We start from the raw sequence: 26,792 nt of genomic DNA, 5'->3' as shown, positions 1-26,792 counted from the left end.
CCCCTGGTCACTGACTCAAGAGGCACCAAGCAGCTGCAAACTACCATCCTTATCACCAGATCTTTGATCAGGTTATTTACATAATGCATATCACATAATAAAAGTGGGTAGAAGGAACAAGACAAAATATTTTGAACTATTGTTTTGTATGGAACTTGATCTTCGGAGGACTACTTGTAAATGAAACCAAAGCTTGTTGATTTGCTTTCCTTTCTTACCTTCTCCTGCCTCAACACTTACCAGAATGATTGTAGCTTTTTGTTTATTTTGGAAAAAAGTAAACTGAGAGCTTTCCACAATAAAGTTCTTCCTCGTAAAGGTTTCCCTCTCCCGGCACAGGGTAGAATCCGTAAGTGGACCGTCGGCCTCAGTAGGCCCGCAGCCGGGAGTTTTTCACCGGGATGACTAACCAATTTTCCCTATTGCAGCTTGAGGCCATTGCTCTTAGTCCTGTTCCCTATAGTCACAAAGAAAAGCCCATCTCTATTCTGTCTGTAATCACTCTTCAGGTATTTGAAGACTCTTATCAAACCAAGGGTATACTCCTTCAGTCTTCTCTTCTCCAAATTAAAGAGCCCCAGTTCTTTCAGCCTTTCCCCATAAATTCTGCCTCCCACGTCCATAATCATTTTGTTGCTCTACACTGGACTCTTTCCACATCTTTCTTGAAGTGTGGGGCCCAGAGGTGAGGCCTCATCAGTGCTGAACAGAGTGGAAGAATCATCTCCCTTGATTAGCAAGTGACACTTCCATTAACACAGCCTAGTATACTGTTGATTTTTTTGGCAACAAGACCATACTGTTGACTCATATTCAGCTTATGGTCCATTGTGACCCCAAATTGCTCTCTGAAGTACTGCAGCCTAGCCCATCATTCCCAAAACTATATTTGTACATGCAATTGTTCCATCCCAAGTGCAGAACTTTGCACTTGTCCTTGCTGTATCTCATCTGATTGTGGACCATTTCTCCAGGCTATCCCAGTCATTTTGGTTCCCTGCCTTAGAGCATTTGCAAAACCACACAACATGTGCACTCAATATCATCAATCAAATCACTAATGAAGTTATTAAACAATGGACCCAGGACAGACTCCTGGAGAACCCCACTTGATACCTCCTTCCGACTAGACATTGAGCCATTGATGACTACTCATTGAGGTTGATGATCCAACCAGTTACATATTCACCTCATAGTACTTTTGTCTAGTAGGTATTTCCTTAGCTCATTAAAGGAAAATTTCATGAGAAACAGTGTCAAAAGCCTTGCTATAGTCAAGGCAAGGTTCTTTGGGTAAATCTGATATCTTTTATTAGACCAACTAAAATATTTGGAAAATTTCTTCTTTGCAAACTTTCAAAGAAAAATTTTTCCAACTATTTGAGTTGGTCTAATAAAAGATATCAGATTGACCCAAAGAACCTTGTCTGCCTACATCCTTAAACCAACATGGCTACAACCAACACCCTTGCTACAGTCAAGGTATATCACATCAACTGCTCTCCCCCCATCCACAGAGCCTGTCACCTTATCATAGAAGAAAATCAGGTTGATCAGGCACGACTTGCTCATGGTGAATCCATGCTGGCTGCTTCTCATCACTTTGTACTCTTCTAGATGCTTCAGAATAGATTCCTTAAAGGCTTGCTCTGTGATCTTTCCAAGTATTGAAGTCAGGCTGCATGGTCTGTAGTTTCCTAGTTCCTCCTTTTCCCTTTCATAAAGATGGGCACAATATTTGCCCTTTTCCAGTCATCCAAGACCTCACTGACTTGTACAAGTTCTCAAAGAGGATAGGCAATGGCTATGAAATTACCTCAGCCAATTCCTTCAGCACCCTTGGGCACATTCTGTCTGACCCTGCTGACTTGAAAACATCTAGCTTCCCTATGTAATCCCTAAACTGGTCTGCCATTGCTCTAAACTGATTGTCTCCTTCCCTAACTTTGCTGCCAATTGCACTCATCATCACTTACATACTTTGTAAAGACTGATGTATAAAAGGTATTAAATACTTTGGCTTTTTCTGCTGCCTTCCACATTCTGTAGGAGACCTATTGTTTTTCTGGTCTTCCTCTTGACATACTTGTAGAATACCTATTTATTGCCTTTTATGTTTGTTGCCAGCTGCTTCCCAAATTATGCCTTGGCTGTCTTAATTTTCTCCCTGCACATTGATATGATATTCTTCTACTCTTCCCTTGTAATATGATCTAGTTTCCACTTTTTATTCATTTCCTTTTTGAGTTCCAACTCATTGAAGAGATTGCTGTCTAGCCTGGCTGGTCTCCTATTGCACTTTTCATTCTTCCATCACATCAGGATAGGTTGCTCCTGTGCCCATAAGAGGGCCTCCTTAAAGAACAGCCAGCTCTCCTGGACATCTTTTCCCCTCTGTGGCATCTCTAGTGGATGCGGTGAGTACCACCACCCCCTTGGTCAGGGTCTCCCAACTCGCCTGCGACAACTTGGTACCTGAAGAGAAGGTGGGGGTTCAGTGGTTTTCTTCTTCCCCTATCGACCCAAAGACAGGGTACTCACAGGAGTGCCACAGTGTTCCTCAGGGCTCCGCCTCCCCTACACCCCATCCACTCGCCAACCGCTTGGGTCTTCTGCTCATTGCTCCACTGATCTCTATACACCCCTTTACTATGGGGTCTGGCATCAGCTTCAGCAAACCGGCCGGTTGCCTGGATGTTAATGCCTCTGGAGCCTCAGTCCCTGATCTCAAAGGGCCGAGCCCCAGGTGTTTAGCTTCCTCTCCTCTCTGAGAGAGACACGTTTCTATAAGCTTCATAATTGAGGGGCTGGGGATTGTCTGTCCCCAGCCTAATGCCTGACACTGCTTCCCTTTCTTTGATGCAGGACATTGTCTTCAGGGCCGTCACTACCAGCCTCTGGAGCCACCGCCTGCAAGGCGTGCTCCCAGCTGGCTTTCTCTCCCCTCTCTCTGCCAGCTTCCAGCAGGGTTTTTACATTCTCTGCAGCAGCAGCAGCAGCTGCCACAATCAGCTGGCCACCTCCCCACCCAGGAAGCAGCCACTTGAAGAGCCAGCGCAACACTGGCTCACGCAGCTCCTGCTCTGCTCCCACTCATCTTGGCGGTAAGTTTGCTGGGGTACGGAGGGCTTGCTCACTCCCCCCAGGAACGCCTGGGTCTGTCCCAGGCCTGCTTGGTGCCTGTGTGGGCTTCTCGTCACCACACCCTCAGACTTGCCAACCAGAGATCCTGCCCACCAGTTCCCTTAATTTGCTAAAGTCTGTTTTCTGATGTCCAGTATCTTTATCCTGCTGCTCTCCTTCCTTTCTCCTCTTAAGATCTTGAACTCTATCATTTTGCAGTCACTGGCCTCACCTACACAAGACACTGACTGCTCAGTAGCCTGAGACTACTGTGCAGTAGCATCATGTGGCAGCAACTGTGAGTTCTATCAAGCCAAGAAAGTTTCTGTTATGCTGTGAGCCAAACTTCATTGCCTCCCCCTCCCCTAAAAGCTAATTCACATTCTGCTAACATGCATACAACTGCAATAACACATTCAAGTACATGCTTCCAGTACTCTTGATCCTTTTTCATCAGTTCCTCCAGGTGTGAATCCAAGGTTAACCGACATTGCCTCATCTAATATGTAAGCAATGCTGTTCTATGATCCTCAGAGTTCTCATGATTTTGAATTCCGACAGGGTTTCACCAGTCATTAAACCCATCACTAGCCAGTGCTGTCAATGATGTTGAGAAGAGCTTGCAGACAAAACAGTAAACACAACCGGCTGTTGGAGAGTATAACAGCCACTCCTGATTGTATTTTTCACCATTAACTTTTGTTGAAAGAAATAGACCATTTGAACAATATCTAATTTGGTTTTTGAGTGACCGCTTCAATTTCTCAAATGGGCTGTTCCACTGTCAACACTCTGGGGGACCTTTCTGTATCCAGAATGAAATATCACCCTCAATCAAGACACCCCAGAGACCAAGATCATTGGACTTTGTGTATCTACTTTTTTCAGCTGGGATTTCAGGCTCTGTAACATTCTCAGGTGTAGTAGTCACATTCACAGCTGTATAATCTGTCCTAGTAGAAAAGGTGGATGCCTGTGGTTGCTGTGGTCCTGGATGACTCTCTTGAGTATGAGGTTCTTCCTTTATTACAGTGAAATCACTGTCAACTTTCAGTAATTGTTTTAGCTGCCCTTCAATCAGCTGCTTCTTTTTTCCCTTCTGACATCCACTTTCAAAAGCCCTCTTCATTTTTAACAACTGATTATGTAAAACTTGAAACTTTGTATTACAGTATAACCTCAAGAATCTGACCCCACTGCTTCAGGACCAACTGCCACTCCCCACTGCCAGCCCAGAAGTGGCAGGGGAAGCTTGCACATGGCTGCTGCCACCTCCATTAAGCACCCTGCACCGCTACTCTGCATGTGGCTGGTGCTTCGGGACCAGCGGCCACTACCCCCCAACCCTTCCCAGCTCCACGACCAGCTGCAGTGCCGGTTTAAAAAAACTGGCATTTTCAGATTTCCAGCACGTGCTCAGTCCTAAGCATGCCAGACTTGTGAGGTTTTTACTGTATTTTTTTTTCGTATTTAGAAGCCCCTCATAATATGAGGCCCTAAACTGTAGCTTACTTAGCTTGTGCCTAAATTCCACCCCCTGAGCCCAGGCTGAGAGATTCTTATCTTCCAGCCTGAGCTCTGAAGTCATGGGGCCAGTGCTGGGAGATCCTGATCTCCCAGTTCAAGCCCTGAGGTTGTGGGGCTGGTGCTGGGAGATTCTTTTAGTGCAGCATCAGCTCTGCGGTCATACGGCCAGCACTGGGAGATCCTTATCTCCCAACCCTGGCCCTGCGATGATTGCAGATCAGGGGCTGGCAGCTCCCTGCTGATGGGGCAAGAGGACGTTGTGGGGACAGCAACAATGTCCCAGCCCCCACCAGGAGACAGATGTCTCCTCGCCCTGTGCTCCCCACCAACCCCTGGGCTAGGACCCAGGGGGAGCCTAGAACTCCCCCAGCTGCTGTAGGCTGCTGGTGCAGAGCCACAGGGAGTGAGAGCAGTCTGCTGCTAGCAGCAGCAAATCTGCTCCTGCATTCCTGCATGTGTAGATGTGTGCCTGGGAGAGTTTACTATAGAGTACTTTAGAGTAAACTGCTTCCAGATTATTTGCACATGTAGATGCACCCAGTCTGTGGTAAGGCATCAGATTATGACCAAAACTTTGTTAATCATTTTGAGGCTGGCCTCTTTCTCTCTAAATGCTTTCTCTAAGTTGACTGTTCCCTTACTTAGGAGGGTACAATGCACATTTGCCTTCTGAAACCAGGGTTTCTACTATATTAGTTACTAGCCAGTAGAAATTGTGGGAGAATGTTGTTGTCATCATATCAGCCCTTAATCTCCTTCACTAAGCTACTGAACAATACTTGGCATCATTTCTGTTCTTTACTGGGTTTGGGTTTTAAAGCCTTAAACCCCATATATCTGGGGTTTGACTTGCCTGTGATAGCCCTTAAACAAGACTAGGATATATGCATGTTAATTTGTGCAGTATAGGTGTGTATATGATCTTGTTTATGTTTAGAATAATAATATACTCTTTACTTGCATTCATTTTAGAGTGTTTAGTGTGTCCCAGAGTATTCCTGTACTAAAGATATATGAAAGTTGCAATACATAAGCACTCTTCTGTTGTATCATTAGTATTGGCTAATGACATGGAAAATATGATAATCTTGTTATATTTCTGTATTGTATTAGTGAAAATTTATATTGATGCAAGATATAATTGAAAGTTGCCTTGTAAGCAAAACATTCCTAATAGACTATGATGGACCTGCTACAGATGAGTTTATTAATGTTACTGTCTCTTTTGCATTATCATTTGCATTTATGATTGCTCAGCAGCAGTATGATATCACTAAAAACATAATTTAGGTCAGCACTTGATGTGATAATGAGTGAGACCATACTGGAAGGCAAGAAAAAAAGAAGAATAAGATTTCAAAAAATCAATTCCCAAAATTAGGGCCTTTGACTTTAAAGGGAGCTATTGAGTCTCAGCTTTTGAAAATTAGGTAATTGATTTAGGCATGTAAATGCAGATTTAAGTATAATAATGACAAATCCTCAGAAGTTCCTAGTATAGTCAGTAAGAGTGCATGGGTGTTCTGAGCTTTGAAAAGCCAAATATTAAGAACCCATTAAAAAAACAAACTTAGCCACAGGGCCTTGTAACAGGGCTCTCTGTTACTTGAAGATAAAGGCAGCCCAGCCAGGGCACTGCAGCTGCTGGTGGCCTAGGCAACAGGGCAAAGGAGGCAGTCAGCAGACACCTGCAAGTGGTCAGCTGACTGGATGTAGGCGGGGCCCTGGGAGCATATAAGCCCAAGGCTGGGACTGAAAGGGGAGTCTCTCCCTGGCTGCCACAGGGAAAGGAGCTCCTACCCAGGGGAGCTAGCCAGGGGTGCTGAACTGACCATTTTACTGCCTACAGGAGCAAGGAGGCTCAGGGAACTTGTGAAGTACCCTGGTTAGGAGGAATACTATGTATGTTAGGGGTAAAGGTTTGTCCTCTTAAGGGACAGAGGGCTGCTACTTTGTTGTTTATGTTCTATCCCAGGGGCTTATGACTTATGTTACTGTTTCTACCAGTGGTTTGGGATGAGACTGGAAGGGGAGTTTCATTAGTGCCCAGGGGGCACTCAACTGCCCTGAGCCTTGCCAGGGTCAGGCTCAAGCACACAGAGGCCAGGGGCCCAGAGCCAGGGCACAAACACACAGGGGCCTGGGGCCCAGCAGGCAAGGGCCAGGGGCCTGGTGACAGAAGGGACAAACAGAGCTAGAGCCTCAAAGCCAGGTCCGATTCAGTGGGCCCAGGCTAGACAGTTTAGTGAAATTAAAAGGACAGAGGCTGAGGAGGCTGAAGCCCCACACATGGAATAACATCTACGTAACACCTGTGAAGCATTGGGTTTCGTAAAGGAGAGGTGTTGGAGCCATGCAATTAGCCTTTAAAGCTCTGGGTGCCCTGCTGGACACAGTGTATTGAAGTGAAATTCAGCAAGGGCCTGGGCACAAGCACAGACTGACGGGGTCCAGTGCGACTGAGGCCTAGCAAAGGCCTGTGGGCAGCCTCCCTATATATTACAAATAACACCAAGATACCCTAAAGGCGGAGCAGGGCATGGTTGCAGAGCCACCAGGGGGTGTCATGGCCACCCCTGGACCCTGATGTGTTATAGGCCTGAAAAATTAGAAGTTCTTACGGAAGTATTTAACACAGTGACAACATTGACACATCCAGCCACTTTACTGTGCCCATATATCAGAGATAGATATGCAAATATTATCACTAGTTCCTCTAGTTGATTTTTGGGTACAAAAGTGGAGAAACAGTTGAGACCCTCTTAAAAAACAGGTCTATAAAGTGCACCAAGGAGAACCTCTAAGATCTGCTGAGCTACTAGGACCATCCTGTCTACAGCTTAATGTGTGGTGCTTCCATTGCTGCTGTATTTGACAATCTTTACAGTTTATTCCTGAAAATCAGTGGCGACACGTAAGGGATGTATGCAGGTGCACGTACACCCCCTGAGCATGGCAGTGCAGCCCCTACAAAAAGGCAGCACTGACACTGTCGACAGTGCCAATGAGTTGTTGCTGACCCCTGGTTGGTGCTCACCACCCCGCCTCCCCCCGCCCCCCTGTGCCACCAATAGTGCCAGCAGTGTCTCCCCACTTACCACTGCCGTGCTCCCGTCACCAGCACTGCCATGCCTTCACAGCTGCTGGGGGGACGCATCATTCATGTTGAAAATTATATTTTGGCCACATAGCACAGGGTTCAACTTGTGCAATTTGGACTGGCAAATGAAGATTAATCTCTTCTCCAACTGTAAATCATTAAAAAATATCTGCCATTGGTGCATTTTGGGCCTTTGGAAAGTAAAAAGGTTTGGTCTTCAGCATTATTTTCATAAGGGATAAGTTCTCTTAGACAAAGATCATTTAATATGCACTCCATTATAAGCCAGGGAAATCTTCCCAAATAGTTCATCAGTTTAGAGATGACATTTTTTTGGGAAAGAGTTCCCAGGAGTCCCTTAAAATCCACTGCAAAACTTTGAAAGTGTTCAGTGTGCAGTTTAGGACTGGTCTGAAGCTCTCATCCCCTTTAATGGTCCATCCAGTTGTTGTAGTGAGGATTAGTTTCCTTAACTGCAATTCAGGCAATATCTTTCACTGCTTTTTCTTTGTGTTTGAATATTCAAGTTTGTGATTTTTTTCCCAAAATATTTTTATTCCTGGTTCTGAATCTCCTTTCAGAGCCGCATCCATGCAGTGTTTTTTAGTGGCAGGCCCATAACTATCCTTCAGAAAACTTCTACAGGGTACATTTTTATGGAGCCTAGTTTGGAGAATATATGCAAGGTAGTGGGGTGGGAGGAGTGTACTAACTGAAAAGGCAGCTTTTAAAATCTTCATTTCCTTCCTTATGACAGGTTTTAATAATAACAAGAATGGACTCAGATAGTGAAAAGGCTGCCCTCATTGACATGCTTACTTCAATAGAAGGTAAATGCTGCATGTGCGTGTTCTTACGTATAACAGTCAAGACATCAAAACTGTTCCCCAGTCTAATCTTTCTTATATCTTTGAGTACATCTCATCCCACTTGCCTCCTTTCATACATGTATATCATTCTTCCTACTATTCTCTTTTCCACTCCTGTTTCTGTGCCTCCTTTGACATTGCTTGTCCTCAGAACAGCCTACCAGGGGCTTCTTTCAGTAATACTCTTTAAAACCCATTTTTCACATAAAATGTTTCTTGGTTGATCTTCACATCATCCTCACCATGCCATTCTGTTGAATTGTTCTTTCTTGTTTTGTCTTATATAATAAATTCTTTAGAAAAAGACCCCTGCCTTTTAACAAAAAGCGGAGGGTATATTTGCCACAGTGTAATAATAAACACTTGCTTCTTGATGCAAATTGGTTAAATATATGTGCTAGAGACACTGACTAAAGAGGAATTTTATATGAAATACACATTGTGTCTCATCCTCTGCAGCTTGTTAGCTACATCTTTGGTTATATTTCTATATCCATGAGAGGAATGAAAAAGGAACAGAATAAAATACCTTTGCTTTCCACAAGGTTCTGCTTGCTTATTTTAAGTCAATGAGAAACATTTCTTAGCTAAGCAGCATGCTTGCTCCAGACATTATGAGACTCTAGAATACACTTCAGCACAGGCACAGATTTGCAAGGCTCCAAGAATAAGTCACTGTGTTTGCCAGGCCAGCAAAACTTGAGACGATTGACAACTGCCTGTGTTGCCCAGACAGTGCTCCTGAGGATTATCACATTCTGACTTGGTCTGCATTTGCTGCTTGTTGTCATCTGTCAGTTCATACCAGTAGAATATCTGCTCAGTCTCTTGAGTTTTTCATTCCTTCTAAACAGGTTTAAAAACCGTGGATTTGAATCCTGAGAAGAGAGGAGCTTTGTTAGAGTGCAAAAGTGTCATTACCAGGTGTGTGGAATTCATAGTTTTCGCAGTTCATATCATAAAGACCCCTCCCTAGGGTAATGTCATTGAAACTCCTGTTCATTTCAGTGGGAGTTTTGTTTAAGTCCAGAGTATGAATTTCAGGATTAGACCTTGTCAGCCTTCTTCTGCAAGGTGATTAACATCTTGGCCCCAAGTCAATAAAACACTTAAGTACAGGCTTAACTTTAGGCACATGAATGCTCCCATAACAACCACTGACATTTCTCAGATGCAGGATCCGCTGGGGATAAAAAGGAAATAGGATTGTGACAATGCACAAAGTTTCCATGAAAATCTAATTCACAAGACCCCAATATCTAGCTGATGATGGCAGGAAATAGAAAGCCCTTACTGTAGATGACTGCAATGGACAAAATAGTTAGAAAAAGATACTTAAATGTTTTAATACAGAGAGAGCAAAATCTAATTTCATAATAGGCATTTAAATGACTGGCTCTTCTTATTCAAAATGTAACCATTTTAATTTTGTACTGAAAGTAGTCGCACTAAAACAGGATTTTTTTTTCTTTTGCTGTTTCTCCTTCAGTTTAAATAAATGCTCCTGTGCTATTGTAAATTATCAGTATATCGGAGCTGACTTCCCTTGGACGCATTTCTCTCTAGTGGTGGAGTTTGATTATACAGAGAACTCTTGCTGGAATAAGCTCTGCAAAAATCTGAACATTCCTTATATAACTTTTAAAACTACTCTCCCAGAAACTGTTGTAATGAGTAAGTAAAAGCTTCTAAAATTCCACTGAAAGGTTGGTCTTTCATTTGAAAAAAGGAATTTATTCTCTAAAATATTTGTGTATGTATGTTCATGAAAGAGACCAGTAAAGAATAATGGCTACAGTTTAGCTTTGTGGGCCAGATTGGCTCATGACCAGGGATCCTGGTTTTCTCTGATTTAGAAAAATCCCCAATTCTTGGTTTAAAAAAGTAACCCCAAATCCTACTCACACAGGGAGAAGGAGCATTTTAATGGGTATATATAAAGTTCTGCACTGTCAAGATGGCAGATCACTGTGAATGCTTAAAACTGACTCTTCCTGGCCTCCCTATTTTTGAAGCTGTTCTTTGTTTAGAAAATGTTTCAGGTAATCACTTTGGCTCCTTCCTTCTGGATACTCAGATTCCCTATGTATTTTTTACATCTGAGGGACTTCTTAACTCACCAGAAATCCTTCAGCTTCTGGAATCCAAGTAAGTGAAACTGACCTTATTTATGATGCATCTGTTAATCCGTTCTATTCACTGTGGGTATTTCTAAGGTATCTATAGTTTCATTAGCAATGAGGATATTTATTCACAAAGTTAGAGAGTTCACAATCTAATAAAGGAAATACAACAAATTTTATGCTCACATACATGGCTTTCTTCAGTTAATGGAATAGTAAATCAAAGCAGAGTCTAAGATTAATACTGAGACCATAGTTTTATTCTCAGTTCTTTCTTGAGGCCAAACGTTTCATACACACACACAAAAAAAAAAATTACCTTTTGGGCTGTACAACTTCATAAATGGGTTTTGGCTAGAAGGGAGGTCTGTCTGTCTCTTAATTTTTCATAAGTTTTTTGCTTTAAAAAAAATACAACCATGCACCTCAAAACAATAGTAAAGAAAAGATTACATGTTTTCTAATATTACCAATTTTTATTATGGTATTTCTGTAATTGAATAAGTCAGTGCCTGCTTTGTTTGTGAAGCTAAGACTTGGTGTTCATATCATTCTGAATGAGTGTTTGAATATCTTTGTTTTGGAAATGGAAAAAATGTGAATTTTTGCAACTAGTGCACTGTACGAGTGTACAATTTTCATTATCAGAATCATATTCATTTTGCTTTTCTCAACAGTCTAAAAAGCTCACAGATAAAAAGAGACTTTTGATCATGGTTTGGCAGAACAAATAGCAAAGTATAATTTTTGCAAGTTTGATTGAAGGTAGTCCATCTAAGCATTGTGTAAGAGTTAACCATCTTACTGAAAACCATTGCCAATTTTGACACTGTGAAGTAAAATGAAAACAAATGGTGAAATTGTACCTATCTGCCTTTAACAATAGTTTAATAGTCCAGAGAAATAAATGTAATGTTTAATACTTAAAGTTTTATTACTTTGTGACTGTACTGTTAGTGTTCGTTTTCACTGCAAGCAGAGTAATCAGGGACCCATTACTGCTTTTGCCTATAGTCTTCTTGCTACTGAGGGAATTAAACTGATAAACAAAGAACTCTAATTTCACTGCATCTTACCAGTCACATTGCCTTAAATGAGCAGATATGAAGTATTCAGTTCTTTATAAGATTTTTGTGCTGGATATCAGATGATGCATCTTTCTATGGGCTTCAGTGCTGACAGAGTCAACTTCAGATCCCCTGCATCTGCTGGAAGGCAATGCCAAGAATAGTTTTTCACTGCCTGCTACCCTAATAGTCTACCCCAGTGGTCTCCAACCTTTTTATGGTGAAGATCACTTTTTGGAAGTAAAGGGCACCACAGGATCTACTGCACTGCCCTCCGCCCCACCCCCTGCCCTGACTCCTGCCCCACCCCCAAGGCCTCCAGAGCACAGGTGGAGGGGAGGAGAGGGGCACAGGCCCCTGAGGCCTCCACCAGGCTGTGCCAATCCCACTTCTATGCCATGGCTGCACTGAGCAGCACCTGCCCCGTGGCCAGATGAACGTGGCATTGCACCCCGGCTCCTGGGTCTGCAAGACTCCAATCCTCTGACCACCCTGCCAGGCTGGGGCCCCACTTACCTTTCCCTGTTCCTGGCTAAGCCACATGGTCAGTCCTCACCCCTTCCCTCCTACAGTTTGACCTGCTGGAGCTGGGGGAACAAAATGGGCGGTGGGTGCATGCACATGTGTCCATCTCTCCCCCAGCCCAAGATCTACCAAAAGAGGCTCTGGGATCTACCTGTAGATCAGGATCTGCTGGTTGGAGGCCACTGGTCTACCCTGACTCCTTCATAACCCTGAGCATATGTTCAGAGCTTTTCACTGCCACTGGAAAAGAGGGATGTTGTGTTAGCTCACTTCCCTCACCCTGATAATTTAAGGTCATTAATGAGGAATTCCATTCCTTTCATTCCCTCTGTGCTGTACAGTGGTAAAGAAGATAAAGAAAAGGAGGATAGACAGCACCAAATCAGGTGGAAATGGCAATTGATCAGGACAGCATGTTGTTGAAAGGTTTTTGTTCTGGATTTCAAGAACAATGTAATACAGCTACAACTATTAAGCAGGTGTTAAGGATTTTTAATTTGCTGCATCATGAATATCAGCATTGGGCATAGTAGAGATGCATCTTATAGACTAACTAAATCACAGATGCATAAACTTTCATGAGCAAAACTCACTTCATCAGATACTGTGAAAGGACGTGTGATTTTTTTCTAACTTACTAATCTCAGCCTCAACATTGCATGCTATTTTTGTCATGAAAAAGTAGTCTTTCTCACAGGCTGTGCCACTGCATCAAGGTAATATCAAAATGGATGATTTCTGTTATTTGAATATGTCATAATTTAAAGTGTAGCTGAGGATTCAGGAAAGTGCAAAAAGATGGATTCATATTATTTATCTGAAGAATCTAATAAGCATGCTATATAACAATGTTCCATTTAACCCTTCCTTTTTTAGGAAAATTTCAAAATTTCACTTAAATGATATCGAGCAATCGTATCATTTCTGCAGGCATAACATCACTTTTGTTGAAAGATGTTGCAGTGAGTCATTACAGCTCTTTGGAGACACAGATCAATATGTTGTGTTGACAATAGATGAACACACTGCTATAGTTTTGCAGGTATAAAACAAACTATGCAACTATAAATTGGAAATGCAACTAATATGGCCAGATTCTACACTCAGTTACATTTACACAAGTTGTAATCTTTCCCTTTAGGTCTCTCTCTGTAGCCTTCTAACTTGTTCAGTTGTTCCTGTTTAAACTGTGTAAGTTGCAAGCCCAGACAGTGTCAAGCAAACACTTCTACAAAGAAGTTATTCCCCAAGTTCTGTGAATCCAAATTCTATCTATGCCATCAATGTATCCATTGGGTGGTTTAATGTTGATATTAAGTATATAAGAAATGTCATCTTAGGTAAGACCACAGGTTAATTTAAGCCCAATATCCTGCATCTCACAGTGGCAAACTATAGGGAAAAATATATATGCAAGGCTTATCCAGACTGATCTGACCCCTGCCATTCATCCCTTACAGCTTCCAACTTTCAGAGGGCTAGGAAGTCCATATTTGTAGGTTGCATCTTCTTTCCATGCACATGCTTTTTAGGTGACCAACAGCATGCTTACCTGCATTGTCTCTGTTGGCGGTTCTGCTCTCCAGTCCCTGAAGTGATTGTTTTAATCAAATTGAACAGCATTTAAATGCACGCATTTAAAAATAGATTTATATTAAAAGCATGTTGTGGCCCATCCAATTTGTTAGCTCCTCTCTTTGATGTGCATTTGTCACATTTTGACAGACAGATGTTCCTGCTTGTCTAGTCTGTGGCCCTTTGTATATGGTAACTTCCCAGGCTCTGACCTTTCGCAGTCTTACCAGGCTATTATCTTCCTCACAGTCGTTTCTGTTTAACTGCTTTTTTACATAGGTGCACAACACCCCAGCGGTCCTTATCTCTTACAGTGCATGCCACTCCTCATTCAGTCTCCACCAAGATCTCACATCACCACTAGGCAGCCCTCAAACATCTTTTATGCTGACTGGGGTTCAGTAGAAGGATCCAGGCACATCCTGCTCTCTTACATCCCACACTGTCTACTTATGGGGTTTCCTACTGTGCTTCATCCCATAACCCCATAGTAGGTATTTGTATGTCTTGCAAGACAAGAGAATTTAGCCAAATGAGGCATCACCTCGCTGAACATCTTGAAAGACAGAGCAAAGCTGAAGTGACCTCTTCAGGGTGCAAAAGCCTGGGATGTTTATATGGAGACATTGAGCTACCCACACACCAGTACCCCCCTCTCAGCCTTGCTGGTTTAATCCAAAGGAAAGACAGGTGCCAGTATGTTTAGAACCACCTTGGCTACAGGAGCTGCTGGAGCAAAGGAAATCATCCATTTGTCCATCTCACAGGCCACCATTCCTAGATTAGCTTCACAACCTTTTGGCGGCATTTTCACTGCCAGGGATAAGACTAGTACCTCCCCTTTCTAAGTGGCTTTTCTGTCTGAAGCCATTTGCACCCTAGAGCGCTTGCACATGTGATGAAATTGCCCTTTTTAGCAGTTTAACTGCATCACACATACCGATGTGGCAGCATATTGGGATTTAATTTTGTCACGTCATACATATGCAGCGGCATATTGACATATAAATGACTTTGTTATGTAACAAACTAAAACACATCTTGATGTATTTTAGTTTACTGCCTAACAAAGTACAGCAATAGATCCATCCTCAAGCCCACCTGGGCTTCCAGTAACCCATGCACCATCCCCACTGCCTTCTGCAGCCACCAGCACACCCAGGGCAGCATGGGGAGGCAGCAGGAAAGTGGCTGGATGTGCTGGCGGCCACAGAAGGTGGCAGAGACCCTGCACAGGGCAATGGAAGATCAAGTGTGCTCAGGGAAGCTTGGGCTTGGCAGGCTTCCAACACCCTGTGTACAGTCCCTGCTGCCTTCTCCAGCCTCCAGCACACCCAACGGCCCTCCTGCTGCCTTCCTGCACTGCCCCAGAGGCAAGCCAACCCATTCCTGGGTGGTCCCAGGCAGTGGGAAGGCAGCGGGGACAGTGCACAGGGTGCTGGAAGCCCCAACAGGGAAAAAAAAAGGAGAGAGAGGCCTGATCCTTTTTTTTTTTTTCTTTTTTCAGTTAAATCTGACAGCCTGCCCATGGTTGTGGGGTGAGCTGCCAGCAGTGTCTGAGCTGTGGGGGGCCCCGGTCTTTCCATCTGCAGTGGTGGTGCCCCCCAGGGCTGCCCAGGCAGGCTGCTAGCAGGCCGGATGCTGGCTCTGAGCACCTCAGGGCCTGCTAGCAGCTTGCCCTCCACACTCCCTCCCCTTGGCCGCAGGCCAGCTCCACAAAAACAAAAACAAAAAACCATTGCAGTAATAGTGATGGAAACCCCTAAATTGAAATGGTGGGTATTTAATTGTAACAATTAAAAACCCACTGCTTCGACTTAGGGGGAACTAAACCCCCGTCATGTGTACAAGTGGCCCTAGAGCAGGGGCAGGCAATTATTTTGGGCGGAGGGCCACTTACTGAGTTTTGGCAAGCCATCGAGGGCCTCATGACGAGCAGCCAGGGGCAGATAAATATTAATTCTCTAAATTATTTAGGGGCCCCACAGGCCAGATAGAATGGCCTGGCAGGCCGCATCTGGCCCGCAGGCCGCATTTTGCCCAGCCCTGCCCTAGAGGAGGCTAGGCTATTTAACCGCTGCCCAGCACTTGGTGTTAACAGTTGCAGGTAGTACTGTCTACTGTAAAGTATGGTAGCAGGTGAACCTGACCTGTCACAAACCTGACCTAACCTGCCCACATTCACCCAGCAGCACCAATCAGCTTCCCAAGCCCACTTCCTTCCTCCCATCAACAGGGGCCCACAGTCAGCCATTATGCTATCTAGACATCTCTCAGCTGTCCATTATCAGCTCCAGTGTTCTTAGTTGTTTTTCTCTGTACGCTCCAGCCCTTCCATCCATAAGCCTTCTTCACTTCTACCTTTCACCACTGCAGGCCCTTAGTAGTCACTTGCACTCTCCAGGCCTTCCAATCTTAGCTCTCTGTGGAAACCAGCTCTTTTCTTTCTCCTGGGAGATGTCTTGCTCTCCCTTCCCAGTCTAGGACAATAGATGAAAGCACTGTATTCAGCAGCCAACCTGTGACTGACTCTTACAGCCAGCTTTCCAGCTATTACATCCCTGGTCTGGGTAGATCCAGATGTGCATCATCATCGTTCCATCCTTAACCACTCCTAGGGCAGCAAGAGGCATCCCTGTGTGCCTATGTAATAAGTCATGTGAAACACCCTTCCAGAACATTAATTTACATAACTTCCTGATATGAAAGGAAGTAGTCTAGACAAGACCTTGCACTAGAGTAATAGTTACATTACAAAACAAGATCATATACAATTTATGTTGTTTAGTACTATATTAAAGTTCCTTAGATTCCTTATAATTGAATGGTCTATTCACAGATGGGACTGAAACTTTACAGGTAGCAAAACAGCTATTGAAAGGTAGAGTATAAAATTATGAATCAATATTTACAACAGAACATAACTCCTACACAGTAATTTTTAGTCATATTGTGCTTCATAAACCTATTATATTCATATTTATCCATATTGTGATTTGTACAGGTTGGTTAAGATATTGTAATGATTAATAATAACAGTTCATTTCATACTTTTCAGTAAACCTTAGAACATGCTAACAAAATAGATAAATTCTATCCCCATTTTATGGAGGGGAAAATTGAGGAACAGAGACATCAAATAACTTTCCGAAGGTTCTACAGAGTAAAAGTCAGGAGGGGAGTCTAGGTCTCATAACTCCTGGTCCCGTGCCTTGTCTACATAATAATGCTAGTTCTCAACTGTTTATATTGCTCTGGTGAACCCTTAGATTTTTGCATTGACCTTGTAAATACATTTCAAATATTAATTTCCTCTTTTTTTATGTAGAATGTGGAAGAACTAAGCTGTGAGAAATCTGCCGACAATATCATACTGAGACTGATAGCACTGTCTCTCCAGTACAGCTGTTGCTGGATCATATTATACTCCAGAGAGAGACTGAGTTCAGAGTAAGTTAAACATTCATTTTGCAAATGCAATATTCTAAAACAGTATTGCTGCTATAAAAGATGGTTTATTATAACAAGGTAATCTAAGAAAATTTCCCCATTCAAATTGCAAGGTAAGTTGTGTGTTGCTTTTACAACAGCAGAAATAGCTACAAACAAGCTTGTTTGTTTAGTTGGGCTTCTTCCACAAATTCTGTGTTATCATGCTTTCAGGCTGGGACTCAGTTGAGTAATTTACATTACAGTGAAATCTGGGTATCTATAGAGCCAGTAGAGGTATATTTTCAGTTTTTAGATTATTCTTGGTCATGTTGAAGAGATGGAACAACTGAGTTTTAAGAAATTAATTTTCCAGGAGCTTAATACTTAGATCAGACAACTTTGTTTTTGATAAATTAAAAACCCATCCAAAGAACATACTCCAGCTTGACAACAATACTTACTGGAAATCTATATTGTAATAGGTTGAAATAAGTTACCTCATTACCTGTACATTAATGATTGCATCATGTTCTAGCCTGTCCAGCAAGTAGGTCGGTATTCTCCTGGTCTGTTAGTCACTGCCAGTCATTCTTCAGCTTTTGCTCCATAAGCGTTTCCTACTCTGACAAGCTCATTAGTGGTCATAGAATGACAGGAAAATAGGGCTGGAAGGGCCCTCAGGAGGTCATGTACTCCAGTGTTTCTCAACCCATGGGTTGTGACCCAAAAAACGGGTCACAAGAATATATGAAAGGGTCGCGAACAAACTTTTAAAATGATTTTAAAAACTTTAAAAATGGATTCTCCTTTAAAGGCAAAAAATGTGGAAAACCATGGCTTTTTCCTTGCATGCTGGCAGAGTTCCAGCCTACCAGGGGCTGCTTGCCCCTCCTGCCCCTTACCCCACACACCCACCCCCTGCCCCATACACTGGGGGGCTGGAGTAGGGGACAGCAGATCAGGAGTGAGGGGCACCAGCCAGGCCAGGGGGCTGTTTTCTACTTAAACTATTTACTGGGCCAGGACTGGCCATCAATGTTTACCAGTGGGTCCTGGCACAAAAAAAGGTTGAGAACCACACATCTAGTCCAACCCCCTGCCCAAGGCAGGATCATCCCTATCTAAACAAGGGCTTGTGTAAAACTACACAAACAATTCTGTCTTACAGCTACTAAGCATTGTCCCAAAACACTATCAATACCCTGACCTGCCACAAAGAAAGCAAGTGGGGTGCAGGCGTTGTTAATGTCCTGCCACCTCAAAGATTAAAAAGTGGTTGTTAAAATATATGTGAGATCCAAGGGAGAGGACTATGCCTCCCCACTGCAGAGAAAGCAAACTTCCTTGCCCACCCCGCCTCCCCGGTCGACATCAGTCTGACTGTGAGGTAAAATTCCTTCCTGATCCCAAGTGTGGCAGTTGGTCTGACCATCAGCAGAGGGGCAAGACCCTGTTACCAGGAACCTTCAGGTATTTTAATCCCAGGAGAAGCATCAGCATACTCCAAGATCCCCAGCCTTGGTGACAGCCAACACCCAGTGCTTCTGAGGAAGGTGGAAAAAAAGAACCCCGATGCCCGTAGCAACAGGAGAGGGGAAAAATTCCTTCCCAGCCCCAAGCGGGAACCAGCAAAGCCCAGAAGCATGGGAAAAAACTGTCCTTCAATCTCTTATTCTGCTCTCTAATATAACTACCATTGTCATTTGCAGTGCCTTGTACTGTAAGACAGTGGTGAAAGGCAAACTCTTCCCACTCTAGGTGCCATCTCTGATATCTTTCTTTTATTAATTTAGTTCTCTTCACATGCTTTTGCTTCACAACACTCCATTTGTACTGGAGGCAAATACTGTTTTTCTCTCTCAGTGCATCTTTCCCTCCTGCTTTTCAGTGTGTTCTCGCAGGGTCACGTGTTAAATTGATGTTTATGGAGCTTTAGTTCTAGTTAGATAAACTATATAGCTGCAGAAGAATTTGTCTTTGTCAGATGTCTTCAAGTTGCTTTATGCAGATGTTAGAACCATGTGGTATTATAATGCAACTCTGTTTCAGGTACAGTCTAACAGGAAAGACTCTGCATCATCTAGCCTTAATATATGCAGGTTTGATTTCATTTGCACAGAAATCTGAAGACTTTGAAGTGAAGGTAATTTTTTGGTGGGAAGTTTACAAGCCTGCTTTTATCTCCAGTGTCACTACTATTACATTGCCAAAACATTTCAGAAACAAAGTGAAAGTTATGGAATAACAAAAGTTTAAACACCTGATTAAAATAGGATGTAGGAGACTGAGCTAATGCCCAGTGAAGACAATAAAAAGACTCCCGTGTATGATTTCAACAGGCATTGAATCAGGCATCAGGCATATATCCAATGCACCAGAGATCATAATACTGAGATAATATAATTGTATCAATCTGTTGTTATGCACAAGAACCCTGCTGTACTAGTCTGAGTTTGTTTTTCTTAATTTAAAGTCACATTTTTGTAGAAGTTAATGTCAGATTACTCTCATGATACTAATTATGTTACTGCTTTAAAAAACAAAAGAAAGCATTACTTTTCTCTCTGCATACCATTTCACTGCATGTTTTCATTGTATGTGAAGATAAAATGTTTATAAAAATGCTTTTTCCTTCAGAAAATGGATAGAGAAAACAATATTTGTAGTAGTGAAAACTGGAAGTGGGAACTGGAGGGAAAATAAAAGTGTGTGGTTCACCAAGTTGGTCTCTGTGCTTAATCTGTAACATAAAATAATTTGCAAATACAAAATGATTTTCTATTAAACTGACATTAACATATGTTGCAAAGGTGTTCCTCCAGGAAGGTTAGCTTTAGGAAAAGACAAAGCTGACAGTCAATCCTTGTAGACTTTAACATATATTTGATGGGTACCTTATTAGAAAATATGTAGGCATTCAAAGTGCTAAATATCCTGAATTCCACAAATTCATTACACCTTTACTACAACGTACCAACTTTATGTTCTCAAGAATTACTTATTTGAAAGGAAATCATTGTTATATCTATATACTTGTTCACATCTAATATTTACTTCACTTAGAACATGAATACTTCAGGGCTAACACGTAGGGCTTAAGGGTAGGAGTTTGTAGCTGCTCCATAATATTTGCATGGAGCAATTTTAATGGCTTGAGGTTATACCACCACTTCTAAATTTTTTAGTTGGTTGCCTACTACAGACAATTGACATACGATCGTTTATTCCTAATACAATTTTACATTATTTTTAGATGGCTCTTGCACCAGGGATTGAAGAGACAGCACTGTTAATTCGTCAGATTGCTAACAACATTCTGGTATCTTCCCAGACAAATCCCCATGAGTGGCTGGACAAATCATGGCTTTCTGTCTTGCCAACTGAGGTTTGTGTGCATGGGCTTTAACAAAAAGTGAACTGCTTTAAGAAAAAACAGTTTTCTTTCTTTTTCTAAGATACTTTACCGTCTAGGATGTTTTCATTGCTTCGTTTGCTTTCATGTTTTGTTCTAAAGTATAAATGTAAGGGGCTTGAATTCTTGAGGCACAAGCAAAACTTGCAAAGAATTTTGTTCCAACTACTCAGTTGGTTTAATAAAAGATATCACATCTACCCAAAAAACTTTGCCTGCCAATGTGTAAAATGGAAACTCTTCAAAAGCCAAAAACTTGAAGAAGTAGCTCAACAATATATAATTTATGTGAAAGTTAGAAACACTATAAAATATAACTGCTCTGTAATACAAGCACAGCTTGGGCAGTTTCTCTTGAACATTAAAAAAAATCTGCTCTAAAGAATAAACGTGACATATTGAAACCAAATTAAGATTTTTGGTAAAATCAGGAGTCTGTATTGAAAATTGAATTTATATGGATCACCGATTTCAACCATAATTGTGGAACTGTTACTTGCCGTTCATATTACATCCTTCCTACGCTACGTAATTTGTTTTCCCACTAGCAAGATATTGTGGTTATGGTGACATGCACATTAGAAATGCACAGATTCAAGGTGTAACCAGATCAAAATCCTGGTTCTATGATAGATTCTGTGTACAGAGACATCAAAATGATGCCATTCTCTTCACCTTCTACAGACAGGGCAAGCTGAATATCTTAAGTGGATCATTTTGAACATTTATAAACTGACTTCTTTTTCTTCTAGGCAGAGAAGCAGTTACTTGCTTTTCCATGCCTGAACCCTCTAGTAGCTCAGCTCATGTTGAAAAGAGGGTATTCATTGAACAGGCTTTTGTCAGCAACTTTTGACCAACTTCAGGAACTCCTGCCTGAGGTTCCAGAAAAGGTGTTAAAGGTTGGTCATCATGAAATTACATATTTAATTCGTGGACCAGCTGATTGTCTGAAAAATAAGGTCAAACAAAATGCTTTCTGAGGTCTACAAGGGTGAAAAAACACATTTTAGCCACTTTAAAGGAGATAGGAATGTGACTGCTCAGAAACAAGCAGCAGCTGTTATGAATTATCATGATTTTGTAGTGATCCAAGTTACTTAAATCTACCTTTTGACCTTGAATGAGACAATGTTAAAATGGGAACAATTGTATCACTGCAAAAAACTCATATATAGATACACTTATGTCCATCTATACCAGTGATTCTCAGCCAGGGTCCTCATCATTCCTCCTCTCACCCAGTACCCCAGCATCCCATAGACAAGAGGTAGATAAAGCAACATTTTATTCTAAGTCTTTTATCAGTTGCCCACTGCATTAGCCTTTATTGCTTTGGTGTATTCTTTATTCATATCTAACTGGACAGGTTCTCCAACTATGCTAAGTTCCCTTTATATCACGATGGAAGCTCTGAGAGCTGTTATGCAATCAGGATAGCGTGTAGGGTGATCCACCCTACACTTCCTGTCTACGAAGCTGGGTACTAGGGGTTTTATCAACCACTGTGTGTGTGTTTCTCTAATTTAGTGACTTTTTCAATTAAATATTTCCAAACCTTCTTTTCCTTTTAAATGGCCTTCCTTTTACCCTGGGTATCCCCATACCAATGAACCTTTTCACTGCCTGAAATGCCCAATACTTAATGCTGAGAGGCTAGCGGAGACATGGCAACTGTGGTGAAGGCCTTCTTCCACAGAAGACCATGCAATAGCTACCTGCCTGCTTATCTTGATTGTAGGCATTTGAACTGGATAGTGTGATCTGATCTTTAAAAAGAAACAAAGAGGCATGACTAGGTCCCCCCTGGGAGGCTGGTAGCTTATATAGAAGGTGAATCAGTGAGCTCCCACTGTTAAACTTGAGGCCAAACCCAGCTAGGTAACAATCCAATATAAAAGAGACACAAAAAGCAGTCAAGCTCAGCTGAATAGATGAAACATACACAGAGTGCTCAGTCCTTCTCCAAATTACAAGTGGACCTGTGTGTACACCTCCTCCAACACTATACCCAGCACAGCCTAGCCTGTTTACATCCCTCGTGCCTTTATGCATAACAGCAGTGTTGTAGCAAATGATTCTGGTCACAGTAAATAAGCACACATAATGATCTTGCTCACTGCTCTGGTTTCAGCAGCAACTCTCCATGAGATTGCAGAAGCACCTCCAGAATCTGTGGCCAGGCCAGATATAAAATGTCAAAAAGCTGTTATGATTTTCCTTTCAAATGATCTAGCTCCTCCTCAAAACAGCTTTTTACAAATGTATGGCCTTTAAAAAATAATGTTTCTTTTTTAATTGGATTTTTTCTGAGATGAAATGCACCTACCCCATATGTATACAACTCATTCAACAATACAAAGGAGCAAAATTTCAGTAGATTCAGACCAACCGTGCACAAAAATGTGACTGAGTTACTACAAAGAACTAGTAAATAGATGTTCACATATTTTCAGATGCTCAGGAAGACTAGCAAGTATGGCAGAAAACCAGCTTGGCTTAGCAGGGATATCTTCAGTGAGCTAAAACACAAAAAGGAAGCTTACAAGAAATGGAAAGTTGGACAAACTACTAGGGAAGGAGTATACAAGCACTGCTTGGAAATGCAGGAATGAAATCAGGAAGGCCAAAGCACAGTTGGAGTTGCACTTAGCAAGGGACATGAAGGGTAACAAGAAGGGTTTCTATAAGTACATCAGCAACAAGAGCAAAATCAGGGAAAGTGGGTCCATTTCTGAATGGGGGAGGCAACTAGGTGACAGATGATGTGGAAAAGGATGAAGTACTCAATGCCTTTTTCACCTCAGTCTTCGCAGGCAAGGTCAGCTCCCAGACTACTGCACCGGGCAGCACAGTTTGGGGAGGAGGTGAGCAGCCCTCAGTGGTGAAAGAAGTGGTGAAAGATTAGGGACTACTTAGAAAAGTTGGATGTGTACAAGTCCATGAGGCCATATATGATAGACCCAAGGATGCTGAGGGAATTGGCTGATGTGATTACAGAGCCATTGGCCATTGTCTTTGAAAACTTGTGGCAATTGGGAGAGGTCCCAGCTGATTGGAAATGGGAAATATAGTGTCCATCTTTAAGAAAGGAAGGAGGAGGATTGGGGGAACTACAGACCAGTGAGCCTCACCTCAGTCCCTGGAAAAATCATAAAACAGATCTTCAAGAAATCCATTTCTAAGAAGGTGATTAGGAACAGTCAGCATAGATTCACCAAGGGCAAGTCATGCCTGACCAACCTGATAGCCATCTATGATGAAATGGCTCTGCAGATGGGGGAGACCAGTGGATGTGGTATATCTTGACTTCAGCAAGGCTTTTGATAGGGTCTCCCTCAACAGTCTTGCAAGCAAGCTAAGGAATTGTGGGTTGGATGAATGAGCTGTAAGATGGATAGAAAACTGGCTGAATGCACAGGCTGAAAGGGGGAGCAGTACATATGCCAGAGGGTAGGACTCAGATTGGACCAAAAGAAATCTTATGAGGTTCAATAAGTGAAAATTCCTGAACTTAGGGCAGAACAACTGGTACAGGCTAGGGACTGACTGGCTAAGCAGTGGCTCAGCACAAAAGGACCCAAAGGTTACAGTGAGCAATAGACTGAATATGAACCAATAGTGTGCCCTTGTTGCGAAGAAGGCTTTTCTTCTTCAGCAATCCCTTGCAGTCAAGGATGATTTTCTTCCACGATTGTCTTATCTGTTGTCCAAAGACGGCTGATTAGGCCAATCCAGGATTGATATGTGTTTATCCATTGCAGCTTGAACAAGTATTTTTGTGTGGGGTAGGTGGTGCTGGATTCTTGATTGGTCCACAACATGCTGTTTCTTCCACTCCTGCTTTTCCATCTGTTATTGTTGTCATGAGGTTTCAAAGTAACCTTTGTTGCAAAGAAGACTAACAGCATACTGGGCTGCATTAGTAGGAGTGTTGCCAGCAGATCAAGGGAAGTGATTCTGCCCCTCTTCAGCCCTAGTGAGGCCACATCTGGAGTACTATGTCTGGTATTGGGCCCCCCATTATAGAAAGGATGGGGACAAATTGGAGACAGTCCAGCAAAGGGCAACAAAAATCGTTAGGGGCTGAGGCAGATGACTTATAAGGAAAGGCTGAGGGAACTCCTCATGGGCTTATTTAGTCTGGAGAAGAGAAGACTGAAAGGGGATGTAATAGCAGCCCTCAACTACCTGAAGGGGGGTTCCAGAAAGGATGAAGCTAGACTGTTCTCAGTGATGGCAGATGACAGAACAGGGAGCAATGGTCTCAAGTTGTAGCAAGGGAAATTTAGGTTAGATACTAGGAAAACTCTTTCACAAGCAGTGAAGTAAAGCACTGGAACAGGTTACCCAGAGAGGTAGAGGAATCTCCATCCTTGGAGGTTTTTAAGACCCAGCTAGATAAAGCCTTGGCCAGGATGATTTAGTTGGGGATGGTCCTGCTTTGAGCAGGGGGTTGGACTAGATGACCTCCTGAGGTCCCTTCCAACCCTCATTTTCTATGATTCTGTGATTTAAATACCCATCTGAACACTCTGTCATGGTAATTATATATACACATACCAATGTTTAAGCATCATTAGACCTACCAATCTGAATGACAGAAAAAAGGGGTTATACTGATCAATTCTTTACTTCAGTATGACACGGGATGCAGACTAACTGATCCCAAAACTTCTTGGGATATTTAACAAATCAAATAAGGTTAAATTATTAAATTGATTTTCCTAAGTTGAGAGCCAACTGCATTACTTAGTATATTTATATTTAAGACAAATGCCCTATTAGATATTAATCTTATAGTTTCATAGTGCTTAGGGTCAGAAGGGACCTAAACAGATCATCAGGTCCGACCCCCTGCCCTGGGCAGAAATGGGTGTCACGGTCATATCACCCCAGCCAAATCATATCACCCTAGGCAAATATCTGTACAGCCTCCTCTTGAAGACTCCCAGAGCCTGGCAGCTCTGACTGTAAAGTAATGTTTCCTGATGTCCAGCCTGAACCTTCTCTTTAACAATCTGTGGCCATTATTCCTAGTAAACCTGGGTGGTGCCCGGGGCAACAGAGTGTTCCCCAATTCTCACTGGTTCCCCCTGGTGAGTTTGTAAACGGCTACCAGATCCCTTCTCAGCCTTCTCTTGTGGAGACTGAACAGGTTCAGGCCCTTTAGCCTCTCCTCGGCCTGCCCTGCTGCCCTTTGACCATATGAGTGGCCCTCCTCTGGAGCCTCTCATTGCTGGCCACACTCCTTTTGAAGTGTGACACCCAGAACTGGAGGCAATACTGCAACTGTGGCCTGACCAAAGCCGCATCTAGGGGAAGGATCACCTCCCTGGACCTGCTTGTGATGCCTCTGTAGCTGCATGACAAGGTGCGGTTAGCCTTATTGACCGCTTCTTCACATTGGCAGCTCATGTTCATCCTGGAGTCAACAATGACTCCAAGGTCCCTTTCTGCCACCGTATTGACAAGGAGGGTGTTTCCCAGCCTATAGGTATGTTGCAGGTTCCTTCTCCCTAGTTGCAGTACCTTGCACTTGTCTGCATTGAACTCCGTCCTGTTCTCATCTGCCCATCTCTGCAACCTGTCTAGATCTAGCTGGATTCTGTCCCTCCCCTCCAGCATGCCTACCTCACCCCACAACTTGGTGTCATCAGCGAATTTGGACAGGATGCATTCCACACCCACATCCAGATCACTGATAAAGACATTGCACAGTACAGGCCCCAGGACCGAGCCCTGGGGGAGTCCACTGCCCACATCCCTCTAGGTTGAAAACGACCCGTCCACCACCACTCTCTGGGTGCGACCATCTAGCTAATTTGCCACCCATCTGACTGTGTAGGTATCAGTGCCACAGTCACCTAGTTTTTTTAAGAGAATGTGGTGAGAAACGGTGTCCAGGGCCTTCTTAAAGTCCAGGAAGATGACATCCACCCCGACACCTTTGTCCAGTGACTTTGTGACCTGACCATAAAAAGAAACCAGGTTAATCAGGCAGGATCTGTACTAAATGAACCCGTGTTGGCTGCTTCC

At 42.8% G+C, this 26,792-nt stretch overlaps 1 protein-coding gene across 1 annotated transcript in view; it reads left to right on the top strand.

The window, feature by feature from the left end:
- CUNH9orf84 (chromosome unknown C9orf84 homolog) overlaps positions 1-26,792 on the top strand; it is a 97,845-nt gene that overhangs the window by 61,077 nt on the left and 9,976 nt on the right. Inside the window, exons 14-22 of the mRNA XM_019518198.1 lie at positions 8,508-8,838; positions 9,474-9,543; positions 10,109-10,293; positions 10,650-10,767; positions 13,265-13,376; positions 17,238-17,359; positions 19,391-19,484; positions 20,595-20,726; positions 21,506-21,655. Coding sequence (XP_019373743.1) covers positions 8,508-8,838; positions 9,474-9,543; positions 10,109-10,293; positions 10,650-10,767; positions 13,265-13,376; positions 17,238-17,359; positions 19,391-19,484; positions 20,595-20,726; positions 21,506-21,655 — 1,314 coding nt within the window. The remainder of the gene's footprint in view (positions 1-8,507; positions 8,839-9,473; positions 9,544-10,108; positions 10,294-10,649; positions 10,768-13,264; positions 13,377-17,237; positions 17,360-19,390; positions 19,485-20,594; positions 20,727-21,505; positions 21,656-26,792) is intronic.

This window comes from Gavialis gangeticus, unplaced genomic scaffold (genome assembly GCF_001723915.1).
Source record: "Gavialis gangeticus isolate Ggan-Ray unplaced genomic scaffold, GavGan_comp1, whole genome shotgun sequence".
Lineage (NCBI taxonomy): Eukaryota > Metazoa > Chordata > Crocodylia > Gavialidae > Gavialis > Gavialis gangeticus.
This window is presented reverse-complemented; position numbering and strand designations above follow the sequence as displayed.